Below are 17809 nucleotides of genomic sequence, written 5' to 3' on the forward strand. Positions count from 1 at the left end.
TCTTGCAGCTCTCTGTTTCACATGAACAGCTAAGACAGGTGTCTGTATGTGATTCCAATGGAATACAGTTAATTTCAGAAAAGACAGACCAGTTGTTGATTCTTTGCATCAAAGTGCACCCTTTCCCATGTAACTACATCCTTTTGTGTTTATTACAAGAACTAATGAGTATTTGCACTGACCACTGCTAGACATAGAACAAATACAAATAAGGAAAATATATGATGTTCTTAATATGTATTTCCTTTTCCTTTCTTTTTTTCCTAGAAAATATTTTGGAGAAAAAATTGGGCTTTATTTTGCCTGGCTGGGGTTATATACATCATTCCTCATCCCATCTTCTGTAATTGGGGTGATTGTCTTTCTTTATGGATGTGCAACTATCGAAGAAGATATTCCCAGGTAAGACAGTTTTAAAGAAAAAGGCTCAGTTTTCACATGTTGGTAGTTTGGAGTTTCCTCCAGTTGCAAGTACATTTCACATGCTTCCTTCCAAACTCTGTCTTCCTTCTCTTACCACACAGGTAACTTCTCTTCAGAGAGATTAGGGAGCTATGGATTCTGGGAATGGCTTCAGAGCCGTGCTGGGCTTGACCCTCTTCCTTTCCTAGTGGATCTTGGGTCTGGGCAGGTAAATAATACCAGATGGGAGGAAAATGCCAGAGAAATGATTTTTTTCCTCTTCTTGACTTTTTTCTCTAGTTTCTCATAAGACCTAAGGTAGGGTGTGTAGAGTAGCATTGGATAGAAATCACATATCTGTGTGGTCAAACACTGTTGCAATAAAATGTTGTGAAGAAACAGGATCTTCTAAAACCAAGGAAGATTAGTGGATGGTTCAGGAATCAGAAACTGCAGGAAGTGACAGAACCCATGGAGAGGCTCTTGCAGTGCTGGGATAGACCAAAGAATGGTCCTTGTAAGAGAGAGAGAGACAACCTACAAAGGAAAGGAGCTCTTTAGGAATGACAGTGTTACATATTAACTGTGTGACTGGATTGTTCACTCTATGGATCTTAGTTTTCTGGCTATAAAACAGTAATAATAAAGGCTAACTCATGGTGTTGAAGCTTAAAGGAGACAGTATCTGGCACATAGCCGAGAATCAATAAATAACTGTTAAATGAATCAAAATATATGGGAATAGTACAAGAGACAACATGCTTCGCTAATTTTTAGAATGTAAATCTCTGGCTATCTTTAGAACTAGCATTGCAAACTGATGAATGGCTAGCATGTTATAATATTCTTTTGGTTGCAAATGATAGAAATACAAGTTGAACTAGATTGAGTAAAAAAAGAGACTTTATTATAAGGGTTCTAGGGTGACTTCAAGGAACCCAGTTGCAGGCTTGTGGATGACCTAAGGATAAATGGGGTCTCCTGTTTACCTCCTGACTCTGGTTCTTTCTAGTATTTATTGGTTTCACTACAGATTTTCTCTATTTAATGTAAACAGTGTTGCTAGTAGGTCATGAATGTTACTAGAGCTTTATACTCCATCTATTATGAAGGAAGAAATAATATTCAAATACCTATCTTTTGCCAGGCATAGTGCTAGGTGGTTTTTATTTACTAGTTTCTTTGATCCCGTAAGAGATCAGTGTTGTAAAATCTATATGATAATAGTATTATTCTCACTTAGAGATGGAGAAACTCATGCCCAGTGAGATTACCTAAATTGTCCAAGTCCAACTGCTAATAATCTTCAGGGATGGGAGGTGAACTTTTTTGCTTCCTGGTTTAAAGTCTTTACCTTTTGCAACAGTGAAGTCTTCAGAAGGCTCAAACCCTCCTTGGCAGCTCAGTAGCTTCACTGGGAGCTTGCCTAGGTATGTCCTCTTGTTTTCTTTGTCTAGTTGTGATTCCTAGATGTCTGGTCTCAGGTCGATCAAAACAGGAAAGCCCCATAGTGTGCACAGGGAAACAAAGCAGTGTGGTGGGTGGGGCGTCCACATGCTGGGTCACATCAGGTCTTAGAACTTGTGCCCTGGATCCCCATATGGGAATACATGTGGCGAGCAACCACTGCAGCTGGAAATGGCCACGGTCTGCACATGCTACAAAGTTATATATCTAGCTAGAGGCACGCACACCACACATTCACACCACTAACATATGTGCAGGGATATACACATGTAAAATGCCGTTGTTATCATTGCTGACATGTTGTGCCCCTTAGAGCATGTCATATTCTACTACCTATGAAGAGCAACCCACGGGTGGGTTGTGGAATCAATTCGATGGGTTATTTTTTAAATGAACTATGATGAGATAGGATAGTATTACATTATTATTCATTACAAGCAGGAAGGACAAATGTTTATTGAGATAAATTTCAGCGATATAAGTGTGAGGGTCAAGGGTGAATGTATTTGCATACTGGAGTCTTATGTTTTTTAAACTGTAAATAACAGTAAAGAAAGTTTGAAATTGACTAATATGAAATTGAAATTTGGGTGTTGTTTTTCAGACTCAGGATAGAGTGTGGTAAATTGGGAAGGATGAAAATAATAGAAAAAATAAGTATTTTATATATAAGTGTTTTTTTTTTTAAAGGACTGCTCTTTAAACATAATTGCATATCTATCAAGAGCCCAAGATTTATGGGCCTGATGGAAACACACAAAATGCCACTCTTCATCAACAGAGGAATATTCACTAAATCCCAATATTGAATCTAAATAAATTCATATTCTTTATGGGTCTGTGTCTATCAGCCCAGTCACTCCTAAGTGTGATTAAAAACTTGCACTATTTTTGGGATTGTTTTAGATTTTATGTGATATTAAATGCACCCTTTATTCCACACTAATAACTTTGATATGAAAGATATATTCAAAAGTTGGTAAGTAATAATTCCATGTGCATGTGATACATCTATAGAACTTTACTTACCAAGGGACTGATTTCATTTGTTAAGCACTTACTTACATGGATAGGGAAGATTGGAACATTTTTTGGAAAAGCTGATTAATCCAAACCATATTGGAGAAAAAAGGTTGTTACTTTAGGCCTGAGACCTTAATAGCAGATGTTTTGTCTGAATAATTGTCTCTTTGTACCTTCCTACTTTGTACTAGCAAGTTCTGCCTTACCCAACTTGTGAGCAGTGATTCACTCTTAAGAACCCCAATTGCTTTAGGGTCTTGGTTCAACTGATTGTCAGATCATTTATCAACCTTCCTATGCTTTCTAAAGAAAATGATGGGTTGAAAAAATATGCCATTAGATTTATGGCCACCATTACTTCTCACTGGAGATCTGAATTTTTCATATAGCTAGTGAGTAACTCAGACATGATTTCAATTCTTGGTGGACTTCCTCATTCTTCAACTTGTCCAGAGGCAGCCTCTTTCAGGGGATACAAAGTCATTTTAATGTCATTTTGAGACAGAACGTCTCTAGGATTTTGTTAAAATCGCTTGTATCAAAAAATACATAGCAAGCATTCCGACTTCAAATTTAGATGAATAGAGAATAATCCATGCTACTTTGGCTGCTATTTTGTACAAGTGATTGATAGCGTCCTGCACTCTAATTTAAAAAACCAATAATTTACACAGCACTTATGTTTCAAAGTGCTTTGCACCAAGTTGGTTGCTAATACTTTCTTTGTTCTTGACCTTTTAGCATTGACTAGATTTAACTAAGATTAGTTTAACTAGGATTATCTGTCTTCCCAGTTCTGGCTTAAAAAAATCTGAACAAAGTAAAGTCCTTACTTGAAGGGCAGCACTGAGACATGGCTTAAAAACAAAGCTTTTTACAAGAACTTATATGGACAAACTATTTTCTTTATAAATCTGTTTTCTAAGAGGACATTTTCTTTTCTGAAAGTAGCAATTCCTTCTCATCCACCTTGTGAACATTTGCCTGACTCAGAAGACTAAAATAGACCTTGTTCTGTACTTGCCAATAAGAACGTGCCCAGGTGAAACTAGCACAGCTGAACTTATTACTAAGATATTACCATTTAATATTTTCAATGTGAATGAGTCATTTTTATTGACACTTGCCAGTGGAGGGCTTAGCAGCAAGTCAGTGGAGGAACTAGGATTTATCCTCAGAGACCTAGAGTTTCCATTCTCTCACACAGAAGGCCTTTCCCTGATGGGGACTTAATAGCTCATTAAAAACAGAAGCCTAGAAGCTGGAACTTGACAGAAAGTGACAGTTCTCAGTAAATCTCTCTCTCTTCAACTTCTTAATGATGGGGAAATGGACACAGTGTTCCTCAACTTTACAGGTTTCATGGAGGCCCTTCTTTGAACAGGGCACCAGCTCCCCCGTGGGACAGTGGACTCCCCCTTGTCAGCCATGCTCTGCAGCACTCTCTGCCGCCTCTTTCTATAGAAAACAGAACTGTGGTTTTCAGCCCAGGATACCCTGCCTCCCCATCACCATGATTCCAGCTGCTCTGTGGGAACAGGCAAAATCTCGTTTTCATGAACTCTTGAGTTCTCCACCCTCTCCCCACCAAAGCCATGAGCTTAACAATCCACTTGTTACACACTAAAGTGATGAGTTCATTCATTTTCCTGCCACGATGTGGTTTGAAGGGATATTGAGGAAGCCTGACAGTGCTGGTAATTCTTTGAATCTTATTTGTAAGTTTTTATATGAACCCAAATTTGTTGGATTCACCTAATAACCTAATAAATGAATGGAATTTCATATATACTTGTCCACCCACTAAGTAGAAGTGTCCTTGGAATGGGGTAGAATATGGGCACTTGATATTTTCTGGCTCATGCTTCTTTCCCAAGTACTAGAGGATCTAGACTTTGGAAGAATTTTTCTTTCTCCCTAATCCTATTTCATGGTAATAATAATTCTTATTAGATTGAGGTTATTAATCTCTATTCTACAAATGGCCATGCAGTGAATGTTCTTAGAAAAGGGCTTCCAACCCAGCTTTATTACATTTGTTTCCCATGGATTTTTTTAGAGCTTGTGCTGGTCCAACCATACATACTTGTTTGATTCTACTTGTGACCCATTCCACACATCTGTGAGTCATTCAGTAGGGTTTAAGAAGAAAGCACATATTTGAAGAATGGGAGATGAAATCCAGTTTCACGCAGGTGATTAATTCACAATTGTTGATGCTTGCTACCAACCTCACAAACTCAACACATTTTGAATGAACTTTCTAGGGTATCATTCAAAGCCCAATATCTCTGACATGCAGTCACTAACTTTCTGGGATACATCTAGTGACAGGGAGTTCCATACCTTAAAAGATGGACCATTTGTCTCTGTTTTTTTTTGACAAAATGTGAGTAACACTTTCAGATGAACAATCCAATCCTAACTTTTTTGATATTATTTACTTATGGACTTGATAAACTCAACCACAGATTTGGAAATGGGAGATCTTTTGAGAGTGACTTGCCTATAATTGGGCCCTACCTGAGCTCCATCTGACCCAGCATCTGTCCACTGCAGCAAAGAGATGTGTGACCAGCAGAATGCCTTTACTATGTGTCCCCTGTGTGACAAGTCCTGTGACTACTGGAACCTCAGCTCAGCCTGTGGGACTGCACGGGCCAGCCACCTGTTTGACAACCCTGCCACCGTTGTCTTCTCCATCTTCATGGCTCTGTGGGGTAAGTGGGTCATTATGCAGCTTATATGGGGACTCTCTGTAGAGCTATCAAATTCTAAAAATGGCCATTCAGTGAATGTTCTTAGAAAAGGGCTTCCAATTCATAGTCTTCAGTTTGCTCTCTTTAGTAGATTTTTTTTCATATCTCAAGAAGCTTTTTAAGGACAATTCCTTTCTCTTCTTTACTCATTCATATGAACAAAAAATAAAAATATCCTTCATGACCTTATTGGTTTTCTCTTAGATACAGTAATGTCAACCCCATACTGGCCTCATGTATGATTTCATGATTTGAAAGCACCTATCATACCCATGGGATCCTCTAGGCACATTTCCTTAGTCATGTAAAATCATAGATGTTGTGCTATGTAAGACACATAGTAGTGCTGTAACCCCCGTGGTTGGAGAGTTAGCTGGTGGTAAAAGTGGGCTAAGATCTGGCCTCCTGACCCCAGGCTCAATGCTATATTTAGGACACCATGAATATAGACTGTAGAGATTTTATTGAGTACCAGAGTGGTGTTTTCTGTATTTCCACCAGAGAGATTTGAGAAGGAAAGAACAAATAGTTTCTTCATTTTCCTCCTCCTCTTTTCCTCCCAAGAGTATCAGGGTAACAAACTTGCTCTGAGCCACACTTATCAGATCATGAAAACACACACACACACACACACTCACACACTCACTCTCTCTCACACACGTACACACTCCTAGTCTTAAAAACTAACCTGGAACAACCACTCATGGTAACTAAATGTTTCTAAAATGACACACCCATGTGTATTTTCAAAAGGACAAAGTCAACATGTTTCAGTCCATTTGAGTAGCCACCTGCTCTTTGCTCATCATTGAATGTGCAGGCTCCTAGTGCTCCCACAGGATCACAGACCAGCAGGATCTTGATCCTGCTTTAGAAGCCGCTTGATTTATCACTGCCTCCGCAGGGTCTGGAGGACATGCCAAGATGGGGCCCTGAGTCACACATCCCTAAAAGTGTGAGAAGGAGGAGAGGGAGAGGTCTGTTCTCAGTAGTGCTGGAAGAACAGAAACACAAACTTTCTCCATTCCCTGTGGGGACCTGTACTTGGGTGGAGACAGAACTTAGCTGGAAAAAATCCTGCATGGCTAAGCCACCACAGAAAACTTCCAAGGGGGCACGCTGGTTTCCAGGAAGAACAACAGCTTCCCAAGAGCATATAGGCAGTCAAAAGTAGAAGCAGTAAACAGCAGGAAATGGCCATATAGCTCTGGAATTGTCTACAAGAAGGGTCAGGAGAGCTAAGAGAAGTTGGACTTGTTGTCTGGTAAGTCATGGGCAGCTCTGTGTCTCTTCATCAAGCAGGGCATCTTGTAATTACCCTGAGATCCACTTGAACTGATTTGGAACCTGGAATACACATTAGTTTTTTGATATATTACAACCCTAATTCCCAATAATTCATCTTGTGGATACTATCACCACTGAGTAGCTAAAACATAATGACTGTGGGCCCATGATCCCTCAAGAACCTTCCTAGGACACATGATATCTTATAGAGAATTGTGATTTTCACTTGTACTTTATGGGTTTAAGCCCCAACAAGTGTCTTTTGTGTTTCCTCAAAAGCCATGATGAGCAGATGGATACCTCCACCCCTTCTAAGATCCTCAATCATTTACTGCCTCCACCCCTGTAAAATACAAAGATGGTGGGATTGGGCCCAAACTTCCTGGCTTTGGAGAGGTTTTTATTTTTTTTAACAGCCTTGTTGTGTTTTATGTGATTATGTATTTGGTTACAGCAGCCAAGAGCCCTAGGCATGATTGCCTACAAATTACAATTAAAAATTATAGCAATGCTTCTCATTATCATGATTATTATGATTAGTGGTGTTGTGTTGGGTGGGCCTGGGCCAGGGCCCAGGTCTGCCAGGAATAGACTGGGAAGAAGTGGCTCTGTGTAGAGAGAGACTCAAGCTGTCTTGGTGGCAGTGAGGATGAAGTTTGTGGAAACTCGGGGTCTTGATGATACTGGTCTTGAGGATACTCCCATCCTGGTCAGCAGGATGGGAGTCTGCAGGAAACTTCAGGCACACCTGCTGCAGTCTAGCTTTAAACTCCAAGAAACTTTAGGGCAGTGAAGCCCTACTGAAGAGGAAGTAGAGAGAGAGGGTTTCTGAAATCTTTTCTGAATAGAGGTTAAGGACACCAAGTTAGAGGTCAGACTGTCCTCAATGGATGTTCCAAATCTTCTCCTCATCATCTTTGGATTCTGTAGCAAGTACATGTAGACCTAATCCTTTGTCACTAAAGTTAGTGCTCTTAAAAAGCTTTGTGTCTTAAAATCAATACTCATAACCAGGGTGCCATGTTATCTTGGGCATGTTAATCTTTGAACATCACTTCTGTAAATGGTGCAAAACAATACCTACTCTTTTGTGCTTTTATGCCAGGTGAATGAGATATATGCACAGCAATTAGCATAATTCTTGGCTTAGAGCATGCACCCAGGAGCTGTGAGCTGCTCTTCCTGGCATGATGGCCTTCCCTTGCCCCCATGACTCCTCTTTCCATTATTGCTTTGCTCCTCTCATGTGATCCCACAGTCTGACTTCCTATTCTCATGGAGACCCTACTTGGTCAGCACTCTGAGCCCTGCTGTATGCACACTCTTCTCAGCACCATGAAGAATAATAGGTAAAGGAAAGACTTTCCCCTGATCTCAGAGTGTCTCCAGGCCAATGTCAGTGTCAAGAGGTCAGGTGGCACTCATGAGAAATACTTCAAATACAAGGGAGGAAAACATATATACTAGTGTATTCTAATGTAGTTGCAAGTAAATAAATGTAGCTTTAAGTCATCACATGGCCAACTAGTACATAGGTGTTTGCCATTCCCAGTTCTGTGCTATGCCCAAGTTAAACATGGACAACCATGAGCCCAGGAAGAGTTGATAGCCCTGATAGAGCACAGCAGACCTGAAATAGCAGACAGCAATCAAGCCCAGCATGCAGTGAGGTCTGTGTAGGTCCCTACCAGGGATGGTGTAGAGCTGGAGGGATGACCTTGGGGAGTATCACATTCCTTCCCTTTCCTTTTGTGCTGTGACCAAAAGGACAGTATGAGTGTGGAGAAAGAGGGGACTTGGACTGATGGGGATGAGAGGATAGGATAGGATAGGAGAAGGGTACATTCTGCACAAATTGGGGGTACAGAGGACAGTGAGGAGCTTAGCAGCAATGTGGGCATGAGGTATGTGTTGATAAATAGTGGGAGATTTCAATAGAGGAGTGGGTCAGATTTTCGTGGTCCTGACATCCAGAGAAGACTCAGACCATAAGGAGCCACTGAAAGTTTATGTACGGGAAGTGTTGGCATTCTCCCACTTTTCACTGCCTAAATCCCATTGCTGGCTAAAGCCCAACTCATGCCTCCTCTGACAGCTAACATTCCTCTTTTGCATACCCATAGTTTTCTGTCTATATCATTCTTAAGTCTCTGTTATTTTTATGCCTTGTTTTATAGTTGTTTACAATCTATCTTTATAGACTGCAAACAACTTGAAAGCAAAATCTGTATCAGATTCACCTCGTCTCCCCCACAATGTCTAGAACAGTGTTTTGTACATCACAGATACCTTGATTGGGGGTATTATTTTTGCAGGATTAGAAATCCACTCAGGCTTGCTTAAAACACAAAGATTTATTGTAAGATAGCAAGAGACAAACTCAAGGATGTAGGAAATGAAATATAGCCAGGCTTCCTGGGAACTGGAGCTGGGGAAGTAATCAGAAACCAGAGCCTTCCCTCCTTTTTCAGGTGCTGTGTGGTTTCTCTCATCTCTGCTTCTCTTTTTGTTTCTTCTTTTCAATATTCTAAAGAGAGACTCTGACTAGTCCATCAGCAGAACCTAGATCAGGTGTTCAATCCTGATAGGACCAGCTTTGACTTTAGGATTGTAGTAGATAGCAAGCTTTGCCTAGAGCATGTTGTGTATGCCCTTGGAAAAGCCATGGGCAGACTTGACAGATGGGTTGGGATGGTAGATGTTCTACAGATCTTTTCTGAACAAATGAAAAATGAGTGAATGCTACTTATGGAGATTATTCTACATAGATTAAATCTATAGTTGAGTCCCCAGACTCTTGAGACAGATAGAACTGTTAAGAGGCTGTTACATCATCTCAGAATCAGATGATTATGGCCAATAGAAAGGAAGTGGTGCTGGGGACAGAAAGAAAGAGATGAGGGAGAGAGATGCTGACAAAGGTTCAGGAAGAATCCATGCATAGGCAAGATGAGGCTGGTCAAAAGGCTACAAATCCCTCCATTTTTATTTTCTTCAATCTTCCATCTTCCTTTAATTTTTAAAAATTTATTTATTTATTCTAATTTCTTATATATGACAGCAGAATGCATTTCAACTCATAGTACACATATAGAGCAAAATTTTTCATGTCTCTCCAAAGTAGAGTCACACCATTTGTGTCTTCATACATGTTCTTAGGGTAATGATGTCCATCTCATCCCACCATCTTTCCTACCCTTCCCCTCTCTCCCCTTTGCCCTATCTAAAGTTCCTCCATTTCTCCAATGCTCCCCTTGCATCCCCATTATGGATCAGCATCCACATAGCAGAGAACACATTCAGCCTTTGGTTTTTTGAGATTGGTTTACATTGCTTAGCATAATATTCTTCAACTCTATCCATTTACCTGCAAATGCCATGATTTTATTCTCTTTGAATGCTGAATAATATTCTATTATGTATATCTACCAAAGTTACTTTATCCATTCATCTATTGAAGGGCATATAGGTTAGTTTCACAATTTAGCTATTGTGAATTGTGCTGCTACAAACATTGATGTGGCTGTGTCCCTGTATATGTTGTTTTTAAGTCCTTTGGGTATAAACCGAGGAATGGGATATCTGGGTCAAATGGTGGTTCCAGTTCAAGTTTTCCAAGGAATCTCCATACTTTTCTCCAGATAGATTGCACCAATTTGCAGTCTGACCAGAAATGTATATACGTGCCTTTTTCCCATATCCTCACCAACACTTATTGTTGTTCATATTCTTAATAGCTGCCATTCTTCCTGGAGTGAGATGAAATCTAGAGTAATTTTGATTTGTGTTCTCTAATTTCTAGAGATGGGTTGAACATTTTTTCATATATTTGTTGATTGTATATCATCTTCTGAGAAGGATCAGTTCATTTCCTTGGGCCATTTACTGATTGGGTTATTTGATTTTTTTTTTTTTTTGGTGTTACATCTTTCCTTAATTTTGTAGGATCAAATCTAATCCTTTCCTCATAACTTAGAAGTAGGGAAAGAGGTGTGTATGGATGTGTCCCTTTAATATAGCCACACACTGTATAATGATGTTTTGGTCAACAAAGGACCACTTATACAATGGTGGGCACATAAGATTGTATCATCTAGTGACACCATAGCTGTTTGTGTACATACACCCTATGATGTTCATACATTGATACAATTGCCTAATGCATACTTCTCAGAATGTTTCCCCTTCTTGTTAAGTGACACATGACTGTGTATCTACATACCATTCAAGGATGTGGAATATTTTAAGAAGCTCAGCTAGAAGTGAGCTAAAATTTTAAAAAAGCTTATAAATGTGAAATCTATATAATGTTTTCCCTCCTTTTACTGGTGAAAGTGAAAAGGCTACTCAGAATCCACCCTTCAAAAATAATTGAATTTTTTCCTTCTTTTTAAGCTACCATGTTTCTGGAAAACTGGAAGAGACTACAGATGCGACTAGGCTATTTCTGGGACCTGACTGGTATAGAAGAGGAAGAAGTGAGTTCCCTTGTGTACTTCTCTGGGCCCTTGCTTTGCTTTGACCCTGGAAATAGACTATCTTCTGTAGGATAGCCATGGATGTTTGCTGTCTCATCAGCCAGCCCTAGCTGGGTCAAACAGTGGCTGCTTTTGCAGCGTGGCTATATGGGCTAGAGCATGGTTGATAGGCATTGAGGCTGAAGGTTCAAGGGTTCCTTCTTCCTTCAAGCTGTAAGACATGGGCTAATGGATAGTCATATGTACCAGGACCCTACTCTGGGAAAAGAGATGGCATAAGATGCAAGAGGCAAGAGGCAGACTTGAGAGCATGAAGCCAGAGAATAGGAATCACTCCTATGTAGCCCAGAGCAGGAGTGTGTCAGAATGCCTCTGTGGGCCTACTGAGGGCCACTGGAGAGGCATGGATGCCAGACCATTGATACCTGAGGACAAAGAAAGACCTCTTAACTACTATGGTGTGAGGTGGAACTCTGTGTGTGAAACTGGAAGGTGAGCTTGAGGGTAAAGGATAGATTCTTCTAGAATTGAGTCTTCTGGGAAGATGATTTTTAAAAATGTTTTTATTAGTGCATTCGAGTTATACTAATAGTGGGGTTCCTTTTGACACTGCCATACATGCATGGAATATAATTTGCTCTGTGAATTTCGATCCCCAGTACTTCAACTTTCTCTCCCTTCTTCCTTAAGAGGTAAAGTGTTCCCCTTCCATCACTCCCACCTCTACTCCCTTCCCCTTCCCTTTCTTTCTTTCTTTCTTTCTTTCTTTCTTTCTATCTATCTATCTATCTATCTATCTATCTATCTATCTATCTATCTCATTTTAATGAGTGCTTTATAGATATAGATGAAGGTAGACTCCACTGTGGTATATTCATATATGTATGCAGCATAATCTGGTGACTTTTATTCTGCAGTTTCTCCTTTCCAGTCCTTCCTCCCTGCTCCTCAATCCCTTTCTTCTGCTCCACTGATTCTTCTATTTTTATGGATTCCCCTCAACCACCCTGCTTCTTCCCCCGGATTTAGTTCAAGTTTCCACATTTGGGAGAAATGGGAGAAAACACTGGATCCTTTACTTTCTGTGTCTGTCGTATTTCACTTAGCATGATGTTCTCCAGTTCCATTCAATGGCAGATGTTGTCATTTCATTCATCTTTATGGCTGAGTAAAAATCCATTGTCTGTATAGACCACAGTCTCTTTATACATTTGTCTGTTGATGGGCTTCTGTGCTGGTTCCATAATTTGGCTATTGTGAATTGTGCTGCTATAAATATTGATATGTCTGTGTCATGATAGTATGCTGATTTTATTTATTTTGGAAGAGGATATTTAAAGGACATCAACAAATCAGCCTTTTCTTGCAGCTCTTTTGAGAGCTAGTGCCCTAGTCTTGATGCTGGTGAGGTGATGATGGACAGTGTGTCATGGTTGCTCATGGTTATCCTCCTTCCTCAGACAGCAACCTCACTTAGCTTTCTATTCCCTCTTCTTTCCCTTCCAAGCTCAGTTAGCTCCCTCTGTGGTGACCATTACAACTTTCAAGAGCTACTGATATCACATGCCACCATGGGCAGGAAAGCAAATATGAATATTGGAGTGGAACTTCCAATACTGTGGATATTATGGACGAAGTGCTAGGAACTGTGTCTAGAGGACTAGGAAGCACTTTGAGTTACCTGAGTCCTCGCTTGCAAAGGCTGGCTATGAGCCATAGGTGGCTGCATGGAGAGTGAGTCTTTTCCTCACTAACTGATGTTCTCTGCCTTGAACTGGGGACCACTGGCTTTGTGGTCCTGATGTTTTATAAGCAAGAAAAATGAAACCTCCAATTTAGTATTGTTTCCACGCCTCTGTATTCCCAAGTCTAGTGTATTTCGTTTCTTCTCTTTAATGCTCTAATTAGTCCCAGTTGCCTTTGAACAGATGAGCTGAGAAATAGTAGGGCCTGCAGGGCAGTTGCATGGAATGAAATCTGCAATAATGTAGATTTTCTTCAGTTAAAATTGGTTTTCAATTGATTGAACCCCATCCACCCATCCTATATGTTAAGCATAGGCCCTGAAATTAACACCATCATGGATTCTGTGACAAAAAAGAATGTCCATGTGGATTCTGCCTTTAGAGAGGGATTCAAATTAGTCAGGAATATAAGCAAGAGAATAATAAAGCAATTTCATTTCTCAGAGATAAATGCCTGAACTGGTTCTCCCAATAGAAAGAGTTACAGAAATTAGTTTGGTGTGGGTGATCTAGTGGGGACATAATTGTCCTCTTGGTCCCATTTTATTCAGCTAAAATATGTCAAGATATACAGAGAGGGTGGGTGGGGAGGGAGAAGGAGGGAATGTGGTTTATCATGTGGGGAGGTAAACAGGGAATAGGTCTTACTCTCCTTATTCTAGGGAGTAGGATGTCTTCAAGGAACAGAAGAAATACCCTGGGATCCAAGTCTGTGTGGGCTAGAGATAAGCTAAGCGTGTCTGCTAAGTAGAGCTGAAGAAGCCAGAACATCTCCCTGTTAAAGAAGAAAAGTAAACATACTTGCACACAAAGAAGCATCAGTTATGACTCAATGTCCTGAAATCTCTGTAACAGGTTCCTGGCAGGAGTGGAATTATAATTCATTTTTTCCGTATAGCCAGATTTCCTGTTTTTCTGTTTAACCCAATGATCCATGGTAAGTTCAGGTATGTGACTAAGGAACTCTTGTGTAGGCTGAGGGGCCTGACCACAACTGGGTTTATCTGTTTCTTTATTTGGGGCCTAATGTTCCTAATGGGATCTCTATGTGAGGTTCCTGCTGGTTGGTTCAGCATGCTTGGTGTAGCCCACAAGTGGACAGCCCAGGGTCAACATGAGAGAGGAATGGAGGTCAACCTTTTTTCTGTTAATGCATTTCTATTTTGGACTATAATATCAAGCACACCTAAAAATCCAGTCCAATTTTGAGCATATTCATTAAGTACCTGCTATACATCAGATTTTGGTATGGGGTATGAAACTACCTTAGGAACAATCTCTTTGATCTCCAAAGGGTTGCATCCCTATATCTGGTCTATAAATATTTAGAATAGAATGGAAAATATGTGGGAGAATTTCCTTCTGGCTAATGTAAAAAGAGAAAATGCTTTTTTTTTAAGCAGGGTTTTGAAAACTGGTTGAATTTTAATGGGCAGCAAAGGGAAAGGGGGGCACCCATGAGGAGACAACAGCAAGCAGGAGCCCAGGAAAACTAGGGGTATAGATCAGAAAAAGCAAGATCACTAGAAAAGTCCTGTTGGCTGCAGGAGACAGGGATTTGGATGCAGTAAGGAACAAAGGAACACGTATGTGCTTTGGCCAGGCTGGTGACCAGGTCAGGGTGGGCACTGATTTCTTATCATCTACTGTAGGCCATGGGAAGGGATGAAAGGCAGGCTAGGAAAGGTATGTGTGACTTATATCTGATTCCTAGAACTTATATGAAGCATTGTATGTTGAAGTGCACACATCCAAATGTGGGACAAAAGAAAGGCAGATAACATTGGGTGTTGGGGAGAGGAAGGCAGGTGTCCTGAAAAGCCATGGTTAGAAGCTTTTTCTATTTTAATTAGATTCCTTTTTTCAGTACCAGAAATACTCCCAAGCCTAGCTATTTGGAACTCAAGGTGTTATTCCTCCCTGTGGTATTCACTAGCACTTTCCTACTCGGAAGAAGAAGAGTGCTAAACACACATAGACCAAAGCCCATTCTTCATCTTTGGTCCTTCTCCCATGGGTGTCCCCAGCATATTGCACTCCCCATCCCCCACCAGAGAAGTGGAACAAGCACATTGGCTTAAGTCCCTCTGGTCAACCTGAGTGCAGACAGAAGATGGAGATTGCTTTCTTATGAGAGAAGAGAAAGAGGCAAGCAGCCGGGCCCCAGAGCCCACTCACTGACCCAGTACAGTCCCAATGTTGGGATGTTTTTATGGACATCACCAAGGGACTTGTTGAAGGACTCCTTTGGACCCTGGATGACCTCGTTGTAGGGAGGCCTCTCATGCCTGCCCATCCCTCTCTATCCCACCCCTCACCTATCACATGGAGCTGTAGATATCTTCAGTGGCTTCCCATTGCCTACCTTCCTGGTTAGAGCTTGTGTCATTGTCCTCCTTGCTGAGAACTTCCAACCACACAGGCCTCCATCCTGTCCCAAGTTCATTCCTGCTGTTTCAGCTGCATGGAATGCATTTCCCCCAGTGTCCACATGGCCTTTTCTCTCAGGAAGCATTACCCTCCTCAGCTTGGCCTCCCCCGACTCCCCGGTCTGCTTCTTTCTTCTGTTGTTCTTATTCTCTTATCCCCATCAGCTAGTTTATCCTTTCTGGCACAGCTTTCTTTCTGTTTCCTCTACTTGAAGATGAGCTGTATGGTAGGAGGGGCTGGCTCTATAGGGTCAATGCAGTAGTGTAGCCAGTGCCTCGAAAAGAACTCAGAGTGTAGTAGGTGCTTGATAACTCCTTGTTGAGGACATTTGTTGAAGCATCTTTAGATTTACCTCTTCAGATCAGCCAAAGGTGGTTGGTTCTGAGATGGCCTGAGTTCTTTCACCAGATGGAAGTAGTTCCCAGTAGTTGGTGGGAAGGATTATGTATTTGTGATAAATTGACATCAGATTACCCACCCAGGGAGGTTGTGTTTGGGGATGGTTAGGTTAATCTGCCCTTGGCTGGATGTGTCAAAAAAGTCCTTACAGGCTTAGATTCTGCTTTTATCAGGAGTTTTTGAAGGATTTTAAAACCTCATCAGAGCTGCTTGACAGCAAATGGGGAGATCCTTGCCTAATCTACCTCAGCAGATTGAAGGACACCTTGGCTCTGCTTTGAGTTTCAGACTCTTGTCCATGTGCTGAAAAGCTGGACTTGTTCTAAATAGATAGGAGAGATCTGAACTGGTCCCTAGCATGGGGTGAGGTGGGCCACAGCTACAACTGTATCCCTCTATAATAACTAGAGGGATACAAGGAAACTCTGTGTGGTATCATAGCATGTTTTGGAAAACCAGAGACTGGTGGGAAACATCCTATCAGTCAATCAGGAGTTTAAATTAAAATCTTTCATTGGAATAATGTAGGAAAGAAAGTGACCAGATTTTAGGGCCCAAGGAGGAAAACTTCAAACCAAATATCTTTATAGCATTTCTCAGAGATTTATAATTTACTTATTGTGTCTCTTGGAAAGATAATACATTGAGCGGTATTTTCCAATATTTTGGATGCTAAAATCACTTTTTAGCTAAAACTCTTTTGGAACACACCTTGGAAAATGCTGTGTGGGAGAATGGATGAAGGTGAGAGACAGAATCCAATGAACTTCACCAGCATTTCAAGAATTCCGTGTTTTCCGCATGGTACCAGTTTGTGAGAAACACAACATGATACAGAGCAGGTAGCCAACCCTTATGTTAGGATAAGAAGATGCTTGCAAGCCAAACAGCTAGGAAATAAGAGACAAATATGTAATCTAGAGCTACAGTGTGTGGTGTAAGTTATAAAACTCAAGGAATTTGGAGAGGGAGGAGACCCTGGCTAGCCTGTAGGTATGTTGCAACAGTCAAGAGAAGGGCTTCTGGAAGGGGTGGGACTGACCAACCCTGGAAGACTGGCTGAGATGGAGGACCCTCTAAAGCCTGTGAACAGCGTCACCTACTGTCCTGTCATACTTATTAGTTACATGGTTTCTCTAACATCATGGCTTGACTTGGGAAAACCAGAGACAGGTCAGGAGCCTATATTGTTGACCTCTGGAATCTCTGACATGCAGGCAGTGATAAGAAAATGTGTGTTCTCTGAATAGCCAAGTCCACTGAGAGCCAGCGCCCGAATCCCTAGGAGTAAATGAGGCAGGAACGTGAAGTCCTCATACCTCTTGATATTTGTCCTGGAACTAGAAGCTGCAGGGAAGGCCTGCCAGCGAGGCCAGGTGTCCACTGTTAAATTCCCTTTGAAGTGACTCATGCATCTTCCTGCCCCAGCATCTGCATTGATTTGGTTTGATCATGGTTCTCTTGATGAGTTAGGTGCTCTTTCGTATGCCTGGTGACTCACTATGCAGGTCTGTATGGCTGAATGGCCCAGCGGTGTCTCTTGAGCATTGATGTACTTGCCAATGAGTTACTCACCTATGCCGTGCAGGAAACAGGTTCAGGCAAGTGAGTTTTAAGATTCCCTGTGGTCACTGTTGACTTTGATGTTTATTGGTTGCCATTTTAGCTTACAGAATAATGGAATGGGGAAGAAGTGTTGTTGTTGCCCTAACTCCCAGCTGTGGGGGCACATCTGTTTCTCCAGCTGGGATTTGACTCCTCGGAAGTTTGAGGTCTGAGGATAGCTAGTGGGATGACCAGGTATATGCCTCTGCCTTTG

General features: G+C 41.2%; 1 protein-coding gene across 2 annotated transcripts in view; it reads left to right on the plus strand.

The window, feature by feature from the left end:
• Positions 1-17809, plus strand: part of Ano2 (anoctamin 2) — a 355142-nt gene that overhangs the window by 186283 nt on the left and 151050 nt on the right. For both annotated transcript variants that reach the window (XM_048787661.1, XM_048787662.1), the window contains 3 exons: positions 268-402; positions 5452-5612; positions 11334-11416. In XM_048787661.1, the coding sequence (XP_048643618.1) occupies positions 268-402; positions 5452-5612; positions 11334-11416 (379 nt within the window). The remainder of the gene's footprint in view (positions 1-267; positions 403-5451; positions 5613-11333; positions 11417-17809) is intronic.

This window comes from Marmota marmota, unplaced genomic scaffold (assembly GCF_001458135.2).
Source record: "Marmota marmota marmota unplaced genomic scaffold, marMar, whole genome shotgun sequence".
In the NCBI taxonomy this organism is placed as follows: Eukaryota; Metazoa; Chordata; class Mammalia; order Rodentia; family Sciuridae; genus Marmota; species Marmota marmota.